Source organism: Mobula birostris, chromosome 27 (genome assembly GCF_030028105.1).
Source record: "Mobula birostris isolate sMobBir1 chromosome 27, sMobBir1.hap1, whole genome shotgun sequence".
Classification (NCBI taxonomy): Eukaryota; Metazoa; Chordata; class Chondrichthyes; order Myliobatiformes; family Myliobatidae; genus Mobula; species Mobula birostris.
Window position 1 is genome coordinate 7023050 of NC_092396.1, and position 23928 is coordinate 7046977.

General features: G+C 43.9%; 1 protein-coding gene across 1 annotated transcript; it reads left to right on the forward strand.

The window, feature by feature from the left end:
- The first annotated feature begins 430 nt into the window (after window positions 1-430).
- On the forward strand, window positions 431-23928 carry ca6 (carbonic anhydrase VI). The gene is made up of 7 exons (XM_072244758.1): window positions 431-605; window positions 4629-4777; window positions 7385-7480; window positions 18733-18799; window positions 19399-19556; window positions 20559-20682; window positions 23312-23928. The coding sequence occupies exons 1-7, from the start codon at window positions 575-577 to the stop codon at window positions 23926-23928; spliced, it is 1242 nt and encodes a 413-aa protein (XP_072100859.1). The 5' UTR covers window positions 431-574.

Genomic DNA, 23928 nt, shown 5'->3' on the forward strand with positions numbered 1-23928 from the left:
AGAAATGCTGATGTGAAATAATCTGTATGGAAAGCATACAAAACAACGGATTTCATGATACCTCGGTACCTGAGAAAATAATGAACCAATTTTCAATGATCATTTAATTTTTTTGTTGTAATTGTGTTCTTTCTTGTTTAATCTTGCAGAATATACACTCAGTGCCCCAGTGTCCTGAAAAAAGATTCTTGGCCCGAAACATTGACTGTTTATTCCTTTCCATGTCTGACCTGCTGAGTTCATCCAGAATTCTGTATGACAGTGGCCAGTTAAGAGGTACAGGAGTGTATCTAATATGTGGCCACTGACTGAATGTTTGTGGTCGTATAAAACTCAGATTACCTGGGTAGTGCAATTGATAAATTTAACAGGGGATGTTCTTTGTTAACTTCTTGTGTCTGTTATTCATTGCTTTTTCCCAGAAGGAGACTTAAATGAAGCTCATTGGAGTTCAAAATATCCATTGTGTGCTGGCAAGCACCAGTCTCCCATTGACATTCAGAGGAAAAAGGTCCTGTATAATCCCAGCCTGCCCAATCTAGAGTTAGACGGATACGACGGACCCCACCAAGGAATGTTCCTGATGTTAAATAATGGTCATTCAGGTCTGTCATTCTTAATAATAATAATGAAATTAAATGTCTTATAAAATGTATTTGTTTAATTTGTGGAACTCATTGCCACAGGTGGCTGTGGAGGCCAAGTCATTGGGTATACTTAAAGTAGAAGTTGATAGGTTTGTGAATAGTAATGGTACAAAAGGTTATGGGGAGAGGGCAGGAGAATGGGGTTGATAGGGATAATAAATCAGCTGCGATCGAATGGCAGCACAGACCCGATGGGCTGAATGGCCTAACCCCGCTCCTATGTTTTATGGTCTAAATCAGTCCAATAAGTCTATGTAATCTATCCCTTTTCATCTGCTTTCTCGTAGCCAAGTACAATATTAACATTTAAAACATAATTGGATAAGTGTATGGAGAGGAAAGGTTTAGACCAGGGTTCCCAACCTCTGTTTATGCCATGGACCAAACCATTAAGCAAGGGGTCCATGGACCCCAGGTTCAGAGGGACATGGGCGAAACAAACAGAACTAAATTAGGTGATCCGCTTGGCTGGCATCGACAAGGTGGGCTAAAGTTCAAAGTAGATTTATTATGGAAGTACATACACTGTATGTTACCATACTACCTTGAGATTCAATTTCTTGCAGATTTTTATAGGATAAAAAGAAATTCTATAGAGTTTTTCAAAAAATTGTATATCAACACACCAAGACTGGCAAACAACCAATGAGCAAACGTAGAGAGACTGTGCAAATAAAAAGTAATACTGAGAACATGAGTTGTAACGATTCCTAGAAAGTGAGTGTTAGGCTGTATAATCAGTTCAAAGCAGTGGTGAGTGAAGTTATTCGTGCTGGTTCAGTAGACTGATGGTTGGATGGTAAAAACTGTTCCTGAACCTGGTGTTGGGACCTAAAGCTTCTATACCTCCTGCCCGATGGTAGTTGTGAAAGGAGAGCAGGGCCTGGGTGGTGAGGGTCTCTGATGATGGATGCTGCTTTCTTGTGGTGGTGTTCCACGTAAGTAAACTCAACGGTGGGGAAGGTTTGGCCTGCGATGAACAGGCCTGTATCCACCACTCTCTGTAACCTTTTCCATTCTAGGACACTGGTGTTTCCATCCCAGGCTGCGATGCAACCAGTCAGAATACTCTCTACTGAGCATCTATAGAAGTTTGTCAAAGTTTTTGGTGACATCCTGAAACTACACAAACTTCCAAGAAAGTAGAGGCATTGTTGTGCCTTCTATGTGATGATACTTTCATGCTGGTCTCAGGATAAAGCCTCTGGTATGTTTTACACCAATGAATTTAAGTCTACTGACAGTTGATGTTTCAGGCTGTGACCCTTCACCAGTCCTGATTAGGGGTCTCGGCTTGAAACATAGAAAGTCCATTTCCCTTCATAGATCCCGCCTGACCTGCCAAGTTCCTCCAGTGTTTTGTGTGTGTTGCTCATGTTTTCCAGCACCTGCAGAATCCCCTGTATCTTAGACTTCCAATGATTGTGTCAGATAAATTCCTGCTCTTATGGTTGGACACACAAGCAATCTGCGAGAGAGAGAGAGAGAAAGAGAGAGAGAGAGAGAGAGAGAGAGAGAGAGAGAGAGAGAGAGAGAGAGAGATACATACACCTATATATGGACACTATTGATGTGTTTCCAGTCATTTATACAAGGGTCATTTTGCATGTGAGAAGCAGGAAGAGGCCAGGGATATATCCCTGGGTGACACCACGGTAACAATGCCAGTGAAGGAAGGGGAGCTATTTCTTATGATATCATTGCTCAGGTCCAAGAGATAGAAAGGAACTGGTTGAGATATAAGTATCGTGAGCAGCTTTGGGCCCTTTATCTAAGAAATGAGGTACTGGCACTTCTAAGGATCCAAAGGAGGTTCACTTGAATGATCCCAGGAATGAAGGGGTTAATGTATGACGAGCGTTTGATGGCTCCAGGCCTGTACTCGTTGGAGTTTAGAAGAATCAGAAGGGACCTCATTGAAACCTATCAGATATTGAAAGGCCTAGACAGAGTGGATGTGGAGAGGATGATTCCTTTTGTGGGGGAGTCTGGGACCAGAGGGCATGGCCACAGAATAGAAGACATTCTTTTAGAACAGAGATTAGGAGGACTTTTTTTTTAGGCAGAGGGTAGTGAATCTGTGGAATTCATTGCCACAGGCAGCTGTGGAGGCCAAGTCATTGGGTATATTTAAAAATAAAGTTGATAGGTTCTTGATTAGTCAGGGTGTCAAAGATTACAGGGAGGGGTCGGGGGAGGCAGGGGAATGGGGTTGAGAGGATTTTAAATCAGCCTTGACTGAATGGCCAAGCAGACTTGATGGGCTGTTGGTCTAATTCTGCTCCTATGTTTTATGGAGTTAGGTTTCACTCCATTGGAGAATGTTGGGATCAGAAGGTGGATGGCATGGGAAACCAGGTCAAAAGTTGAGAAAGACAGAGTAAGTTTGATCACAAACACATGAGATTCTGCAGATTCTGGAAACCAGAGCAACACACACAAAATTCTGGAGGAACTCAGCAGGTCAGGCGGTATCTATGGAGGGAAATGAGCAGTCAACCTTTCAAGTTGAGACCCTTCATCAGGACTGGAAAGGCAGGAGGCAGAAGCCAGTATAGATGTGGGGAGGGTACAGCGGGAGCCGGCAGGTGATATCCAGGTGAGAGTGTGAATGTAAAATGGTGGGAGATAACAGTTGGATGTGACATGGCACCAGAGAAGATTTCGGTCGAAATCATAGAGAAACTATAAGGAATATGATGAATGGGCTTGATTAAATTGTTTCAGTGATGAATATATTACAGTGTAAGAGTGTTTTTTTCTAGATATTGAGGTATGTATTGCTCTGTCATGCATACGTATATCACACAGACATGAACATGCACATATACCATACGTACACACAAACTTACACGTGCAGCTGCATGCACATACACAGATGCACAGTTACACAAGCACAGAGACACATAGATGCACACATACACATATGTACACACAAACACATGCACACTGAGACACACACCGCACGGACACTTAAATACACAATTATATATATATAGGCATCTGTTAGTCTCATGAGACCATGGGTTTGCACCTTGGAAGGTTTCCAGGGCGCAGGCCTGGGCAAGGTTGTATGGAAGAGCAGCAGTTCCCATGCTGAAAGTCTCCCCGCTCCATGTTACCGATGTTGTCCAAGGGAAGGGCACTAGGACCCACACAGCTTGGCACCAGTGTCGTCGCCGAGCAATGTGTGGTTAAGTGCCTTGCTGAAGGACACAACACGTTGCCTCAGCTGAGGCTTGGACTAGCGACCTTCAGATCACTAGACCGACGCCTTAACCACTTGGCCACCCGCCAACACACCAATTATATATACAAACGTATATACACACATAAATAAACAAACATGTACTCACTTACATTTTTATACACACATACACATTTATACACACAGATATATATACTCACACACAAAAACACACACATACAGTACACATATACACAGACATGTATACATGCAGAGCATTCATAGAACATAGAAATCTACAGCACATTACAGGCCCTTCGGCCCACAATGTTGTGCTAACCCTGTAACCTACTCTAGAAACTGCCTAGAATTTCCCTACCGCATAGCCCTCTATTTTTCTAAGCTCCATGTACGTATCTAAGAGGCTCTTAAAAGACTTTATTGGTATCCACATCCACCACCGCTGCTGGCAGTGCATTCCACGCACCCACCACTCTCTGTATGAAAAACTTAACCCCTGACATCCCCTCGGTACCTATTTCCAAGCAGCTTAGAACTATGCCCCGTTGTGTTAGCCATTTCAGTCCTGGGAAGAAGCCTCTGGCTATCCACACGATCAATGCCTCTCATCATCTTATACACCTCTATCAGGTCACCTCTCATCCTCCATCGCTCCAAGGAGAAAAGGCCAAGTTCACTCAACCTATTCTCATAAGGTACGGCCTCCATTCATAAAATACTTGCATGAGAAATGCACATATTAGCCAGTAATCTCATGCAATTTGCTTTCACAGTTGCGATAAACTTGCCTCCCTCGATGTCCATCAACAAAGGGCTGGAGGATCGCTACACGGCTGTTCAGATGCACTTTCACTGGGGTGGACTCGACCTGGAGAGTAGCGGCTCTGAGCACACAATTGATGGCATACGATATGTGGCAGAGGTATAGTAAAATACCTTTAGGCTATACCGAAACAATAGATGGAATCCAATAAACATTGTTTCAGGTTCCTGTTAGGCTATTGTTCGCAGAATTGCAGCAGGGCAGCAAAGTCGTCAGCATAATACTATTACTGCGCAAATTCAATTCCCATGCTGTCTGGAAGGAGTTTGCACGTTCTCCCTGTGACCGTGTGGGTTTCCACCGGGTGCTCCGATTTCCTCCCACAGTCCAAAGACGTACCGGTAGGGAGGTTAATTCGTCATAAATGGGTGGCGGGGGCTTGTTGGTCCAGGAGGGCTTGTATCTCTGAAACAAAAACTGATTGTAATGTCCCTTTAATACAAACTAGTGTATTTTGCAACCCTGGGATGATGCAGGTTCTATCAGCGCCCCAGATTAAATCAATTATTATCAGTGCTGATCGTAGGCTCATGTTGATCTCACTGAGAAAGCACCGAGGTAATCTTAGCATCACTGCAGATGATTATGATGAAATTAAAAAATACCACTGATATAATAAAGTGGATTTTGTTTTACATTTAGTATTGAATACTTTGTCAATAAAGGATCTAACTTGCACAACACACTGGGGGACATCGCCAGGTCAGAATCTGAATCAGGCTTAATATCATCGGCATATGTCGTGAAATTTATTGTCTTTATGGCCGCAGTACATTGCAAAACGTAATAATAGAGAAAAAAAACAGTGATTAAAAAAACGGTTCAATGTCCATTCAGAAATCGGATGGCAGATGTGATGCTTCCAGGTGTCACCCAAGTTTTCTGTGAGAGGAGGCAGTGGCCTTCTTAATCCCGCAGCTTTCCTTCTCTAATATTCACGCCCCTCGCCCATCACAGTGCCTTGACTGTCCCAGGTCACTGAGGTCAAAGTAAGCCTTGGCTCACTGTGAGACTCAGAGCAACTGTCCGGAACCTCAGGCACTCCTCCCAAGCACAAAAATGATAATAAACTGGAGGAAACCTGCAGATGCTGGAAATCCAAAGCAACACTCACAAAATGCTGGACGGAACTCAGCAGGTTGGGCAGCACCTATGGAGAAGAGTGAACAGTGGACGTCTTGGGCCAAGACCCTTCATCAAACAATGATTAAATTGTACTTTTATACACTGTACTCATTGCTTGAAATGTGGTCTCCTCTCCTCAGGCACGGACTCTGACTGCTTTGTCTTCACTTTTATACTAGATTCTAACATTTCTCACACTTCTGACCAAAAGACAGGAGCAGAATTAGGCCATTCGGCCCATTGAGCATGGCTGATTTATTTTGTGCCTCAGCCCTATCTCCCTACCTTTGGAACACCCTTACTAATCAAGAACCTATCAACCTCCACTGTAAATTTACTCGATGACTTGGCTTTCATGGCTCTTCTTCGCAATGAATTCCATAAGTTCTCCAACATCTGGCTAAAGGAATTTGTTAGATTAATTTCTTGTTTATTCTCTTCTGCCTTGATTAAATACTGGAGGCACATTAGTCTCACATCAATCTGGAGTGCCAAGAATTTCCAAAGGTGGACAATCCTGCAACAGCTTCCCCACTCCACTCCCCAATGCCCCTCAGAATTGCTTTAGTCTGCGTCATTGAACTAAAGCACATTCTTTGACCTCCCTTCTATCATAGAGTCAATTGAGGGGACGTTTACTGATTATTTCTTTTGCTGAAGCTTACTCTAAGCTCAAGGAATTGCACCTTGACAAGCCACCACAAGGCTTTCCATGGAAACACACACAAAGTTCTCAAGGAACTCTGTAGGTTGACCAGCATCTGTGGAAAGCAATAAACAGTCAATGTTTTGGGCAGAGAGACCTCATCAGGACTGGAAAGGAAAGCAGAGAAACCAGAATAAGAGATGGGGGGGGGTTGGTGAAGAAGAACAAGCTGGCAGTGATAGGTGAGACCAGGTGAAGGGGAAGGTGGGAGGAGAGGTAAAAGGCTGATGAATCAGGAATCTGATAGGGCAGGACAGTGGACCATGGGAGAAAGGGAAGGTGGAGGGGCACCAGACGAAGGGCATGGGCAGGTGAGAAGAAACAAAAGGGTAAGAGGGAAGCCAGAATTGGGAATGGAAAAAAAGAGGAGGAGGAGGAGGAAGAAATTACCAGAAGTTGGAGAAATCATTGTTCATGATATCAGGTAGGATGTTAAAGTCAACGTTCAATGCTGAGGTTTACAATTCCAGACAATGAATCTGCAGTTCCCATTTGCATCACCTCTTGATACACTCTTGTCCCATCATTTCTTAGCCTTGTACCTGAACCATTTTTGATATTTATTCAGTCTCTAGTGGCCTCTCACACTCCTTTGTGGTTGTTCTTTTCTTTCCTCTCTCCATTTCACATCACCTTAAAACCTGGTTCCCTCCAAAACATGTTCCTCTTCTGATGAAAATTTGTCGACCCAAAGCATTAACTCTGCCCCTTCCTCTTTGCTCCCTGATCTGTTGAAGATTTCCAACATTTTTTCTTTGTGTTCCAGCATGTTTTGTTTTCGTACCAGACTTGGTGTGGTCGACTGTAGATGCCAAGCTATCATACAGCCTGGACAATACTAGGCTAAAACCATTGCTTCACATTTTGTTTTCCAGTTGCACATTGTTCATTACAATTCGGACAAATACAGCAGTTTCTCTGAAGCTTCTACTAAACCAGATGGACTGGCTGTGCTTGCATTTTTCTATGAGGTATGGCTCTAGATTTCATCAGAAATTAAACTGATTTGCAACTGCGACATTGATGAGATAATGAAAGATACATAACTAGTAGGTATCACAGCAAGACGCAAGGACAACAAGACCATAAGGTGTAGGAGCAGAATTAGGCCATTTGGCACACTAAGTCTGTTCCACCATTCAATCATAGCTGATTTATTATTCGTCTCAACCCCATTCTGTGGGCATTCTCTCCGTGCCCTTTGACAACCTTAGAACCTATCAACCCCTGCTTTAAATATACCCAATGACATGGCCGCCTTAGCCGCCTGTGCCAATGAATTCCACAGATTCACCACCTGGCTAAAGGAATTTGTTAGATTAATTTCTTGTTTATTCCCTTCTGACTTGAATAAATACTGGAGGCACATTAGTCTCACTCCAGTCCATTGGAATCATTCTGGAATGCCAAGAATTTCTGAAGGTGGACAATCCAACAACCACTTCCCCAGTCCAACCCTAGCGCTCCCTCAGAATTACTTCAGTCTGCGTCACTGGGTGGTGACTGAACTTTCGTGCATTCTGTGCCCTCCCTTCTATCATAAAGACAGATTCTGGCTAAAGTAATCCCTCCTCATCTCTGTTCTAAATGGACCTCCCTCAATTCTGAGGCTGTGCCCTCTGGTCCTAGACTCCCCCACTATAGGAAACATCACCTCCATGTCCACTCTATCTAGGATTTTCAAACATTCAATTGTTTTCAATGAGATCCACCTCATTTTTCTAAACTCTGGTGTGTATAGGCCAAAGCTATCCAAAACTCCTCATAGGTTAACCCTTTCATTCCTGGGATCATTCCTATGAGTTTCCTCCGGAAAAGCTATGCTATTGTGATAATGTAATAGTAGGCGCTGCAGCAAGACACAAGGTCTACGTAGCCTGTAGGACCATAGTTGACCCTTCAGAATCAGAATCAGGTTTAGTATCACTGGCATATGTTGTGAAATTTGTTGTTATGTGGCAGCAGTACATTGAAATACATAATAATAAAAACTGTAAATTACAGCGAGTAGTATGTGTGAATATATATACACACACATATTTAAAAAGCTAAATTAAGTAAGTAGAGCAAAAAGAGAAAAGAAAAATCATGAGGTAGTGTTCATGGGTTCAATGCCCATTCATAAACCTCAGTACTCGGTGTCGGAGAGCTGATCAGAGCTCAAAGTTTTCGGATGACTCAGAGTTGGATTGTGGTCGGCATGGCAGGGAGAGTTTTTCTTCCCTCTCCCGTCTGCGTGAGATGTGGGACATTTAAGAAACTTTGAACTTTACTGTGCTCACGGACTTTCTTCATCAAGGTTATGGTATTGTGCACTGTTGTAACTATATGTTATAATTATGTGGTTTTGTCAGTTTTTTCAGCCTTGGTTTGTCCTGTGTTTTGTGATATCACACCGGAGGAAATAATGTATCATTTCTTAATGCATGCATTACTAAATGACAATAAAAGGGGACTACGTGTCTTCATAATCTAAAAACCTGATGGCAGAGCGGAAGAAACTGTTCCTGAATTGTTGTGCGTGTGCCTTTAGGCTCCTGTACCTCCTCCCTGATGGCAGCAATGAGAAGAGGGCATGTTCTGGGTGATGGGGGTGATAGATGCTACCTCCTTGAAGATGTCCTGGACGTTGGGGAGGATAATGCCAGTGATGGAGCTGAAAGAGTTTACAACTTTCTGCAGCTTATTTCAGTCTTGTGCAGTACACTCCTCATGGACCCTTGCTCTATTCCCTGAAATATTGGCCACCCTAGATGCTGCCTGACCTGCTGAGCTCCCCCAGCAGTTTGTTTTCACTCCAGATTACAGCTTTTGCGGTCCCTTGCATCTTCTTATCTTTTGTTTTCTTTCAGTCCAAAATCTATCAACCACAGCCATAATGACTCCCATTCCCTGAGGAAGAAAAATTACCGTGAAATTCTGATAATCTGGCATCTGATTGGATGTTCTGATGGCTTGGCATATGGCTCACTCATTGGTCTAGAACATAAGGTGGTGGTCCGGGATTCGTGACCAGAGCTATGTTTGTTATCCAGAATGTGCGTGGGTGTGAGGGGGGAAACGGGGCTTGTTGTGCTGTTGTCTGTTATGTTCTGGGTTGTTCTGCTGAGCATTATGGGTATTCCATGTTGGTGCTGGAAGGTGTTGCGATGCTTGCGGGCAGCCCCCAGCATACCCTCAGGTGTGTTGGTTGTTGACGCAAATGATGCATTTCGCTGCATGCCTCACTGTATACAGTAAACTTGAATCTTGAAAATGCGGGCCAGTGTACTATAAACTATATAACCATATAAACCATATAACAATTACAGCATGGAAACAGGCCATCTTGGCCCTTCCAATCCATGCCGAACGCTTACTTTCACCTAGTCCCACCGACCTGCACTCAGCCCATAACCCTCCATTCCTTTCTTGTCCATATTGTTGTCCAATTTTACTTTAAATGACAATATCACACTTGCCTCTACCACTTCTGCTGGAAGCTCATTCCACACAGCTACCACTCTGTGAGTAAAGAAGTTCTCCTTCATGTTACTCGTAAACTTTTGCCCCCTAACTCTCAACTCATGTCCTCTTGTTTGAATCTCTTCTACTCTCAATGGAAAAAGCCTCTATTAAATTTTAAATACCTCTATTAAGTCTCCCCTGAACCTTCTATGCTCCAAAGAATAAAGACCTAACTTGTTCAACCTTTCTCGGTAACTTAGGTGCTGAAACCCAGGTAACATTCTAGTAAATCTTCTCTGTACTCTCTCTATTTTATTGACATCTTTCCTATAACTTGGTGACCAGGACGGTACACAGTACTCCAAATTTGGCCTTACCAATGCCTTGTACAATTTTAACATTACATCCCATCTCCTATACTCAATGCTCTGATTTATAAAGGTCAGCATACCAAAAGCTTTCTTCACCACCCTATCCACATGAGATTCCACCTTCAGGGAACTATGCACCATTATTCCTAGATCCCTCTGTTCTACTGCATTCTTCAATGCCCTACCATTTACCATGTATGTCCTATTTTGATTAGTCCTACCAAGATGTAGCACCTCACATTTATCAGCATTAAACTCCATCTGCCATCTTTCAGCCCACTCTTCTAACTGGCCTAAATCTCTCTGCAAGCTTTGAAAACCTACTTCATTATCCACAACTCCACCTGTCTTAGTATCATCTGCATACTTACTCATCCAATTTACCACCCCATCATCCAGATCATTAATGTATACTGTTGGAGATGGATCTGAAACATGGGTAACTCCACTCATGGTGTTAGGATTTGGGGAGGCATGGTAGTTTAGCCGTTAGCACAACACCCTACAGTATTGACAGCCTGGATTAAATCCCCGGCACTGCCTGTAAGGAGCTTGTACGTTCTAACCCGAGACCGCAGGGGTTTCCTCTGGGTGCTCCAGTTTCCTCCCAAAATCCAAAGACGTACAGGTTAGTAGGTTAATTGGTCATTGAAAATTATCCCATGATTAGGCTGGGATGAAATCAGAGGATTGCTGGGTGGCTGCATAGCTCAAAAGGGCTGGAAGAGCCTGTTCTGGGCTGTACCACAATAAATAAATAAAGATTAAATAAAAGATTTGTGGCCAGCTCAGGGTCCACTGAGTTTGTATATTTCTGGCTCCCTTTAACCTCAACAAATTCACTGGAAACCCATTATTTTACCATGTAAAATGTATAAACCTGAAATAAAAACATGTTGAGGTATTAAAGCAAATATTTGTAATATTTTTCTGATGGTAGGTGTATCAAAAACAAAAAGCCAGAAGTTTAAGGTGAGAGGAAGGAACTTTAAGGGGTAACACACACAAATCTCTGGATTCCCGATGAAGAGTCTCGGCCTGAAAAGTCAAGTCTTTATTCCTCTCCATAGATGCTGCCTGACCTGCCGAGTTGCTCCAGCAGTTTGTGTGTGTTACTCTGGATTTCCAGCATCTGCAGAATCTCTTGTGGGTATGATTGACCTTTAAGGGAGAATTGAGGGTGAAAGATTTTTAACAGAGAGTCACCGATATCTGGAATGTGCTGCAATCAGATATAATCGCTACATTTAGGGAACATTTAGACAAAACACTGGCAGGGAAAAGAAGGATGAAGTCCTAATCTGGGCAAGTGGGATTAGTGTGGATGGGAAATAAGGATGGCATAAGTCATAGACATGCACTGCACCCACAAAGACACACACACACACACACACACACACACACACCCACCCCTACCCACCTACCCACACTCCTGGGCACACCTATACACACAGACACCCACCCGCATACCCACGCAGACAACCCGCACTCCCACACAGACACCTACCCACATACCCAGACAGCCACCCACACACCCACAGAGACACCTACCCGCACACCCACACAGACACCTACCCACACACATATACCGAGATCCAGATATATACATTTCACACACACACCGCTAAAAGCAACAGTGAACTTTTAAATTCACTTCATTAGGCTTCACTTCTCTCCCAGCAGCTGATTTACTCTGTGAATTTCAGTCAATGAACGTGGTTAACCTGTGGGCGAACCAGCCGGTTGACTGAACTGCAAGTTGAGCTGCCTGCAGATGCTGACGTTGCCCCGTTGGACTCCACGGGCGACCTCAGGCCAACTCCACACTGTGTGGTGCGCTGTGGTAAAGCCGTACTCAGGAACTGCCGGGTTACAGACGTATCCTGGCCAGCTCCATGCAGATCTTGGGGCTGGTTTTCCCCAAGGCCTATCACAAATTAGATCAGTGAATGATAGGTGGTTTCCTTCTGTGAAGTGCTGGAGGCTACTTTGTGCCAGCTGGAGGACACGGCATCGATGAACTCAGTCTTGGAGAGAACAGGCCCTAGCTGCACTGCAGCAGCACATATAAAATGCAGAAGAAATTCAGCAGATGCTGGAGGAACTCGGCAGGTCAGGCAACATCTATGCAACTTCTGGGGTCTCGGCTCAAAATTTCGACAATTTATTCCCCTCCAAAGATGCTGCCTGACCAGCTGAGTTCCTCCTGCATGTTGTGTGTGTGTTGCTCAAGATTTCTAGCAGCTGCAGAACGTCTTATGCTTATGCCGTGCTGAGACCATAAGGCTATGATATAGGAGCAGAACTAGGCCATTCGGCCCATCGAGTCTGCTCCGTCATTCCATCATGTCTGATTTATTACCCCTCTCAACCCCATTCTCCCCATAATCTTTGATGCCCTTTCTAATCAAGAACCTATTAATGTCTATTTTAGACCATAAGATATAGGAGCAGAATTAGGCCATTTGGTCCATTGAGTCTCCTCACTATTTCATCATGGTGATCAATTCCCTCTCAGTCCCAGTCTTCTGCCTTCTCCCCGTATCCCTTCATGGCCTGACTAATCAGGAATCTATTAACCTTTGCCTTAAATATACTCAATTATCTGGCCTTTACAGCAGCCTGTGGCAACGAATTCCACAGATTCACCACTTGCTGGTTAAAGAAAGTCCTCTTCATCTCCATTCTAAATGAATGTCCCACTATTTGGAGGCTGTATCCCCTGGTCCTAGACTCCACCACTGTAGAAAACACCCTTTCCACATCCACTCTATCGAGGACCCAATTACTTGGCCACCGTAGCTGTTGGTGGCAATGAATTCCATGGATTTACCATCCTCTGGCTGAATAAATTCCTCCACACCTTTGTTCTGAAGCAGGGGTTCCCAACCTTTTTTATGCCATGGACGTGTACCCTTAACCGAGGGGCCTGTGTACCCCAAGTTAGGGACCCCTGTTCTGAAGGGATGCCCTTCTACTCTGAGGCCTTGCCCTCTGGTCCTAGACTCAGAGGAAATATCCTCTCCACATCTGTTCCATCTAGGTATTTCAATATTCAATGAGATCCTCCTCATTCTTCTGATCTTCTGTCAGTACAGTTCCAGAGTCATCAAGCATGCCTCATCTATTAACCCCTTCATTCCCAGAACCATTCATGTGAGCCTCCACTGGACCCTCTCCAATGCCAGAACATTCTTTCTTAAGATAAGGGGCGCAATACTACTCACAATCCTCCAAGTGCGGTCTGAGCTGGATTTTTACTTCTGAATTGGAGGGGTTCATTACACCTTTCTTTATCTGAATCAGCTGTCAATTAGAAATGTGTTATTTTTACTCTAAAGTAGCAATCAAGTGAAAGAGGTATTGCACGGTTGAGTGGCTGAGTTTCTTTTCAATCCACTTCAAACAGATGAACCACAGAGAAAGGTACCAAATAATCAAACAAAGGGAAATTTACATTCAAAGCCGGAATCAATCAGGTTTAATATCACCAGCATGCGTTGTGAAATTTGTTGTTATGTGACAGCAGTACAATGCAATACATAATAATAAAAATAAAAACTGTGAACTACAGTCAGAAATATAAGGAACTGTGGCACAGTAGCATAGAGGTTACTGCGATGGCTTTTCAGAACCAGCCATCACCGGTGGGGTCCAATTCCTGCAGCTGTTATAAAGAGTTTGTGTGCTCTCCCTGTGATCACATGGGTTTCCTCCGGGTGCTCCAATTTCTTCCCACAGTACAAAAATGTACCGGTTGGTTAGTTAATTGGTCATTGTAAATTGTCCCGTGATTAGGCTGGGATCAAATCAGGGGATTGCTGGGCGGCGTGGTCAGCAGATAAGAAGGGCCTGTTCTGGGCTGTATCACAATAAAAATAAATAAAAATAAAGTAAAAGATTTGTGGCCATGCCCAGGGTCCACTGTATTTGTATATTTCCTGCTCCCTTTAACCTCAACAAATTGACTGGAAAACCCATTATTTTACCATGTAAAATGTAAAAACATGTTGAGGTGTTAAGGCAGGTATTTGAAATCTTTTTCTCATGGTAGGTGTATCAAAAACAAAAAGCTGGAGGTTTTGTGTGAGAGGAAGGAACTTTAAAGGGTTAGTGTTGGTAGGTTGTGGACATACTATGTTGACACCAGAAGCACGGTGACACTTGTGGGCTGCCCCCAGCACAATCCTTGCTATTTGATTTGATGCAAATGACGCATTTCATTGTATGCTTCGATGTACATGTGGCAGATAAAGCTAATTGAAACCTATCAAATATTGAAAGGCCCAGGCAGAGTGTATGTTGAGAGGATGTTTCCTATGGTGTGAGATTCTAGGACCAGAGGGCACAGTCTCAAAATAGAGGGACATCCATTTAGAACAGAGATAAGGAGGAATTTCTGTAGAGGGTGGTGAATCTGTGGAATTCATTGCCACAGACGGCTGTGGAGGCCAAGTCATTGGCTATATTTAAAGTTGACAGGTTCTTGATTAGTGTGGGTGTTTAAGGTTACAGGGAGAAGGCTGAATGGCCCAATCCTACTCCTGTGTCTCGTGGTCTCAGAATACAAGCACGTCCCTTTAGAACAGAGATGAGGAGAAATTTCTTTAGGGGGTAATGAATCTGTGGAATTCATTGCCACAGTTGGCTATGAAAGCCAAGTTGTTGGGTGTACTTAAAGCGGAGGTTGATAAGTTCTTGATCAGTCAGGGTGTCAAAGGTTACGGGGAGAAGACAGGACAATGGGGTTGAGAGGGATAGTAAATCAGCAATGATGGAATGGCAGATCAGACTCGATGGGCTGAGTGGGCTAATTCTGCTCATATATTTTATGGCCTTATAGACTAATCTTGTCTCGTTTTCTCATTTAAAGAGACTTGCATCCTGTTCGATGATTCACAGCAAAATCTCCACTTCAGCAGAAGAATTGTATGTTTTCAATGCAAAATTCAACTGGCAGTTTGCTGACCCCCCCCATCTCACTCATCCACAAATTCTCTCCATTTTTAGCTCATTCTGTTGTCCCTCTTTACCTCATCTCCACAGTTTCTCCTTCTGAAAAGTTTCTGAGGAAATTCCACCTTTCGCAAGCTCTGGCCCATCCCCTATCTTAAAATTTCTTTCCTCATCCTTGCCCTTTCCACATTGGAGCTCCAAAACTCTGGAATTGCCCCCCCCTCACCTTCCTACAGGAAAGATATCAATAAGCTTAAAAGAATGCAAAGAATTGGAAAAATGGGCTGAAAAATGGCAGATGGAATTTAAGGCAGACAAGTGCAAGGTTTTGCACTTTGGTAAAACCAACCAGGGTAGATCTTACACAGTGAACGGTAGGGCACTGAGGAGTGTGGTGGAACAAAGGGATCTGGGAATACAGGTACATGATTCATTGAAAGTGGCATCACAGAAAAAAAAGGGTCGTAAAGGGGTTACACATTGGCTTTCATAAATCAATGTATTGAGTACAGAAGATGGGATGTTATGTTGAAGTTGTACAAAATGTTGGTGAGACCTAATTCAGAGTGTGTGTGCAGTTTTGGTCACCTACCTAAAGGAAAGATGTAAACAAGGTTGAAAGAGTGCAAAGAAAATTTACAAGGATGTTGCCAGCTCTGGAGGACCAGAGTTATAAAGGATAGATTGAATAGGTTAGAACTGTATTCTTTTGAGTGTAGAAGATTGAGAGGAGATTTGATAGAGGTATATAAAATTATGAGGGGCATAGATAGGGTAAATGCAAGCAGGCTTTTTCCACTGAGGTAGGGTGGGACTACAACCAGATGGACTAGATGGACTGAAGCCCTGTTTCTGAGGCGTGGTACTCTATGATTCTATTACTCCAAACACTCTGTCTCTTACTTTGCTTCATAAGATGCTCCTTTAAATCTATCTCGGAGTAAAATGTTTGGACATTTTATTTTATGCATCTATGTGGACCTATGTTAAGTTATTGCCTTGTAGCTTTTGTAAAATCAAAAGTTCAAAGTTCAAAGTCAATTTATTATTGAAGTATGTATATACTCAATGGCCATGTTATTACGTACACCTGTACACCTTGTTAATGCAAATATCTAATCATGTGAAGCAACTCACTGCATAAAAACATGCAGACATGGTCAAGAGGTTCAGTTGTTGTTCAGAACAAACATCAGAATGGGGAAGAAATGTGATCTCAGTGACTTTGACCATGGAATGATTGTTGGTGTCAGATGGGGTGGTTTGAGTATCTCAGAAACTGCTGATCTCCTGGGATTTTCATGCACAACAGTCTCTGGAGTTTACAGAGAATGGTGCAAAAACACAAAAAACACCAGTGATCGGCAGTTCTGTGGACAAATATGCCTCGTTAGTGAGAGAGGTCAGAGGAGAATGGCCTGACTGGATCAAGCTGAAGGAAGGCGACAGTAACTCAGATAATCACACGTTACAACAGTGGTGTGCAGAAGAGCATCTCTGAACCTTGAAGTGGATGGGCTACAGCAGCAGAAGATCGTGAACATACACTCCATGGCCGCATGATTAGGTACAGGAGATACCCGGAGATTCATTTTCTTGGGGGCATTTACAGTAGAACAGAGAAATACAATAGAATCAATAAAAACTACACACAATCAATATGCAAAAGAGGACAAACTGCAAATCTAATAAATAAATAAATCAATAACAACATTGCGAGCATTTACCTTGAAAGTGAATCCATAGGTTGTGGAATCAGGTGAGTTGCTCAGGTAAGTGACGTTATCCACACTGGTTCAAAATCCTAGTGGTTGAGAGGTAATAACCGTTCCTGAACCTGGTGGTGTGGGACCCAAGGCTCTTGTGCCTCCTTCATGATGGCTGCGGTGAAGAGAGCATGGCCTGGATGGTGGGGGTCCTTGTAGATGTGCCCATTGATGGGGAGGGTCTTTCCTGCGATGGGACTGGGCAGAATCCGCTAAGTTTTGTAGGCTTTTCCGTTCATGGGCATTGACTGAATCTTTCATACCTTCCAATTGCTGCTATGCCAAAAGGTGCTATGCCGATGAACATTGCTCTGTCATATCAGGTGTCCTATTTCTTTAATAAAATGCCTGTTCCCCAGTAATCTTGGCAAAGATCCTTGTTCCAGCAAGGTCTTCAATGCTCTGATTCCATACAAACCCCAGTAGATTACAAACTGTGGCTGATAGATGAATTGAAAGACTTGAAGTTAATCTGCGAGAAAAAGAAGGCAAGCTGAATAATTAAGAAAGCAACAGTTCAAACAAACCAACAATAAATGAGGTTGGGGTTAAGCCAAAAACGAAGAAACAATAAAATAAACATCAACTCCGCTCCACCATTCAATCATGGCTGATTTGTTTTTCTCAACTGTATTCTCCCACCTCCTTCCTGAACCCTGTACTCCTTTACCAAGCAGGAATCCATCAATCTCTGCTTTAAACACACCCAATGGCTTCACCTCTGTGGCAGCAAATTTCACAGATTCACCTTTGTCTGGCTGAAGAAATTCTTCTCCATCTCGGTTTTAAAGGGACATCTCTTTATACTAAGGCTTGGGTGGCGAGGTGGAGATATGTCTCTACTGAAGGAGAATCTTTTCTCCACTAACCTGCAGGTCACCCTTGGGTAATCTGTAGCACCTGCTTAGCCCCCCGATCGGGGTCACTTAAAGCCGTGGGAGCAGGTGGTGGATGGTCGTATGAGCAGCTGGTACATATAAGTCCTGGTTATGCGACCACTGACACCAGGCAGACAGTCTCTGAAGAGTATTGATAATGGCTGGGGTCACCCGTCTTGTAAAGACACTGCCCAGAAGAAGCCAGCACTAAACCACTTCTGCACAAAAATTTGCCAAGAACAATATGGTGATGGATAGACCATGATTGCCTATGTCATACAACATGTCATATAATGATGAGGCTGATGTGCCCTCAGATCCAAGATTAGATTATGAAGACACTCAGTCCTCATTTATTGTCATTTAGAAATGCATGCATTAAGAAATGATATAAATGATACAAGATTCTTCTTCTGATGGAAATATCCTCTCCACGTCTACTCTGTCTAGGCGTTTCAGAATCCAGTGGGCTTCAATGAGACTCCAGGTGCAGACTGATGGGATCAGCAGAATAATATTTTGGCACAGACTAGATGGGCTGAAGGGCCGGTTCTGCATTGTTGTGCTCAATGACACCATGACACTGTGATTCTATTCCCTCTCATTCTTCAGAAGTCTATCAAGTACAGGCCCAAAGCCATCAAAGGCTCCTCATACAGTATGTTATACCAGATGGTGATGAAACTAGTCAGAAAACCAACCAGTCATGTTGGGAAGCTACAATATATTCATATACTCACGAGCTGATGGTGGAGAGATGTTTTATTGTGGTTTTATGACTGTTTACTCCATGGCTATTTTCCAGGATGGACATTTGGAAAACACATACTACAGTGACTTTATCTCCAGCTTGAGTAAAATCCGTTATTCAGGTACATTGTCTTCACTTCTATTTAAAATAAACGTAGAGGACCTAGCTGGGCTTTGGGGTGGAGATACATCTCTAACAAAGGAGGTGTAAGGTGCTCCATCCCTCTGCTTGCCTTCAGGTCACCCTTGGAAAAGATGTAGCACCTCCTTTAGCACCCACCCTCCCTGATCAGGGTCACGTGAAGCCATGGGAGCAGGGGATGGATGGTCGTAGGAGCAGCTGGTGCAGATCACAACTCCTGATTATATGTCCACTGACGCCAGGCAGAAAATCTCTGGAGAGTATTGATAATGGCCGGGGTCACCCTTCTTGTTAAGGCATTGCCCAGAAGAAGGCAATGGCAAACCACTTCTGTAGAAAAATTTGCCAAGAATAATTATGGTTATGGATAGACCATGATCACCCATGTCGTACGACATGGCACATAATGATGATGATGTTAGATAATAGAAAGATGGAAGGCTCTGTAGAAAGGGATGGATCGATGGATCTTAGAGTAGGTTAGCACAACATTGTGGGCCAAAGGGCCTTTACTGTGCTGGACTGTTCTATGTTCTATATTTTATTCAGATTATCTGCAACTTTCTCTTTCCTTTTCAGGCCAGTTTACAGAAATGCAACCATTTGACATCAGCACAATGCTACCCGATAACCTCTCCAACTTCTACAGATACAAAGGGTCTCTGACAACCCCACCTTGTTTTGAGTCTATAATCTGGACAATCTTTGACACACCAATTGTGCTCTCCTCTAATCAGGTAAAGATGATCCCAATTATGTTTTTATAAAGGTCAGTCTAATATCTATAAAGATAGGAACAAATAGGATGTACAATAAATATTCATTGGACTGGTTACTAGGATGAAATAATTTGCTTATCTGGGGAGGTTGAGTAGACTAGGCCTGTCCCTGCCAGGGTTTAGAAGAATGAAAGACAGTCCTGGAAATATAGACTAACACAGGACAGAAACAGGCTCTTCAGGCAACTGGTCAACCACTTCATTCCAAATATGAACACCCTCTTGGCAGAAAAGCCGTCCCTCAGATTCCGATTCAGATTAATTTATCTATCACATGTACATCAAAGCATACAGTGAAATATGTAATACGCTAAATCTTCCAGTCCGTGGCCTCCTCTACTGCTGCGATGAGGTCATGCTCAGGTTAGAGAAGCAACACCTTATATTCCGTTTGGGTAGCCTCCAACCTGATGGCATGAACATCAATTTCTTGAACTTCTGGTAATTGTTCCCCCCTTCATCATTTCCCATTCCTTTTTCCCTCTCTCACCTTGTACCCTTACCTGCCCATCACCTCCCCCTGGTGCTCGTCCTCCTTCCCTTTCTTCCATGGTCTTCTCTCCTCTCGTATCAGATGGTTCCTTCTCCAGCCCTTTATCTCCTTCACCAATCAACTTCCCAGTTCTTTACTTCACCTCCTCCTCCTCTCCTGGTTTCACCTATCACCTATCACCTAGTACTTCTTCCTCCCCTTCCCCCACCTTCTTACTCTGACTTCTCCTCTTTCTTTCCAGCCTTGATGAAGTAGCTCGGCCTGAAGTGTCAACTGTTTCTTCTTTTCCATTGCTGCTGCCTGACCTGCTGAGTTCCCCCTGCATTTTGTGTGTGTGTTGCAAACATGGTATGAGCTGGGTTTTATTCTACTAAACTCCACTGAGTCCAAGCACAGGGAATCTGTGTGCTCTTGTTGCATTCACTACACTTCATAAGTTAACTTTTCTTCTGATATTTTTCCCCGAGATCCGATTATTAGAAAACTCTGTGATGGACTGGGAGAACAAAACCCTGCGGAACGATTATCGGCACGCACAGCCAATCAACGACAGAATTGTGGAAGCTTCATTTCAACCTTTCCAGGAGAAAGGTATAACACCTTAGCACAAGGAATGCATATTTTAGCCCTGTGCCTCATAATCCCATTGACACGATGACTTACTGTTGTCACTAATAGGTTCTTGCCACCTTGATACTCTTCAAAGGAAGTTGGATAGAATTGAAGGAATTTTGAATAAATTGCAAACTTCAGAATCAGGTAGGAATAACAACACAGAATTATTACTGTCGCTGTGAACATGGCAGCTAAAATATGCATAACAATCTGCCACAATAGGATTGTGCCCAGTCTGACCTATGTCTACTGTCCGCCAGAGAAAGCAGGATCTCCCAGTGGCCACACATTTTAATTCCACATCCCATTCCCATTCTGACATGTCTACCCACGGCCTCCTCTATTGTAAAGATGAAGCCACACTCAGGTTGGAGGAACAACACCTTATATTCCGTCTGGGTAGCCTCCAACCTGATGGCATGAACATCGACTTCTCTAACTTCCGCTAAGGCCCCACCTCCCCCTCGTACCCTATCTGTTACTTATTTTTATGCACACATTCTTTCTTTCACTCTCCTTTTTCTCCCTCTGTCCCTCTGAATATACCTCTTGCCCATCCTCTGGGTCCCCCCCCCCCCGTTGTCTTTCTTCCGGGACCTCCTGTCCCATGATCCTCTCGTATCCCTTTTGCTTATCACCTGTCCAGCTCTTGGCTCCATCCCTCCTCCTCCTGTCTTCTCCTATCATTTTGGATCTCCCCCTCCCCCTCCAACTTTCAAATCCCTTACTCACTCTTCCTTCAGTTAGTCCTGACGAAGGGTCTCGGCCTGAAACGTCGACTGTACCTCTTCCTACAGATGCTGCCTGGCCTGCTGCATTCACCAGCAACTTTTATGTGTGACCTATGTCTATTTGCCTTTTGTGACATGTCCTTGGTCCCAGAGTATTTGACCCCTTGCTGCGGTGGGGTTCCTATGAAGTGGAGACAGGTGACTTGGCTTCAGGAGATGAAATCTGAAACCAGACCCCAAAATTGACCTGATGGTCTTCTGACTGGTCATCCAATCACAGATGCTGCCTGATGTATGTGTATGTGTGCCTGTGCTCCAGATTTCCAGCATCTGTAGTCGCGGGTCTCCAAGTTAACACAATGCAATTCCTCATCTCCTCCAAGAGATGGCAGCAGAGCCTTACTCACTTTACCCGTCCGCAGCACCAACAAACAACCGACCACAGTGCTTGAAGCAAGATAGCTGTCAATTATTCAGTATTTCATTTTCATCTCATTAAGCTGTCCATTCCTAATAAGAAGGTTCTGTTTCTACTCCAGTCTGTGGGTCTTGAGGTGGGCGCCAAGGCTATTGTGCTCCCTGCAGACAAACTGTTTGCTTCACAGCCTGATATGGAACCACCAATGCCTAGAAACAGTCATACAGAAAAGTGTGGATATAGCCCAGCCCATCAGAGGGAAAACCCAGGAACCCCTGATAGGCTGATTAGATATTTGCATTCATGAGCTGGTGTACCTAATTAAGCAACGACTGTGTGTATATACACTTCGATAAAAAATTTGTTTTGACTTTGACTTGACTTACCTTAACCTCGAGACTCTTTAGCAGGTTGGGCTAAGGTTCTTGTCAAGACTGGCAGATGGACAGTTTAGGGTTTATGTCACTCTTTCAGCCACTTGCATGTCCCAGGGGCATACTCTCATTTCTGACTGACACACTGAATGTTCCTTTTCTATTTTGAGAGATCACAAGACCCAGACAGTGGAGATGCACCTCTTTCTCAAATGGTTTTGAGGATATCCTCCAGCCTTTGTGCTGTCCACTTCACAATCTTTTGCCATGATGGAATTCAGAATACAGTGTCTATTTTGGGAACATCGCGCTGGGGCTGTGAAGGACATGACTTTCCGATCAGAGCCAGTTGTGAGTCATGAGGACCTCAGTGAAGGAGATACTGGCCTTGGAGAGGACACTGCCATTGGTTCACTAATCCTGGTAACAGGTTTGAAGGTTCTTCCCAGTCTATCTCTCCAGTGTTTTGAGATGGAGACACAAGAATCTGCAGATGCTGGAATCTGGAACAAAAAACAAATCTGCTGCAGGAACTCAGCAGGTCGGGCAGCCTCTGTGGAGGGAAATGGACAGTTGATGTCTCTAGTTGAGACCCTTCATCGTTCCAGACCTGCTGAGTGACTCCAGTACAGTATCTTCATTTTTGCTCCAATATTTTGGGATGTCTGCAGTTTCCAAATATCATTCCACTTCAACTGGCAAACAATAACATTTTAAATAATAAGCACACGAGATTCTGCAGATGCCCTAAATCTTGAGCAGCCCACACAAAATGCTGGAGGAACTCAGCAAGTCAGGCAGCATCTATGGAGGGGAGTTAACGGCCAACATCATTAGGCCCTTCGTCAGGATATCAGAACATATCTTGAAGATGGGGGTGGCACGGTAATGTAATGGTTAGCACAACGCTTTACAGTACCAGTCACCCAGGTTCAATCTTTGCACCCACCCCGATAGATGCTGCCCGACTCGCTGAGGTCCTCCAGCATTTGGTGTGCATTGTTTAACATTAGAGGCTAGGAGATACTTTAGAAGTTGAATATAATGGCCATTGACATCTCTTTTTTAAATTGATTTCAAAGGCAGTGAGTTGTCTTCGTATCCTGCTTTTCACTTCTCCAAGGAAAGCCTTGCGAGTTATGTGGAAATTCAAACCCTTCGCAGCATGAACCTTACTTCATTTACAATGTGCTTGTGGATCAGAATGAGGGATTCCCTGCCGCGGATCCTCCTGTCATACGCAACAAGGGAGAGCGACAACGAACTCGTTCTTTCTGTGGGCCTCGACTGGGGGCTGTGGATTGGAGGCCAGTTTGTGAACGTGCCTTTGAACTTCCAGACAAATGAGTGGGTGCACTACTGCACAACGTGGACTTCTCAGACGGGAGCGGTGGAAATGTGGAACAACGGGCTAGCAGCCCGGGCCAGACACGTGAAGAAAGGATACATTATTAAAGCAGGCGGATCCCTGATCATGGGGAGAGACCAGGATGGCATTGAGGGCATGTACTCTGATGCTTTTGTGGGAGAGGTAACCGCTCTCAACATGTGGGACCATGTGCTCAGTCCTTCGGAGACTCGACGTCTCATGGAATGCAGGTACAGATGGAGGAAGGGTAATGTGGTGGGTTGGGGGGTGAGCTCCGTGGCACTGTTTGGTGGCGTGGGGCTTGCGGAGGACACTGTTTGCTTTGGATAA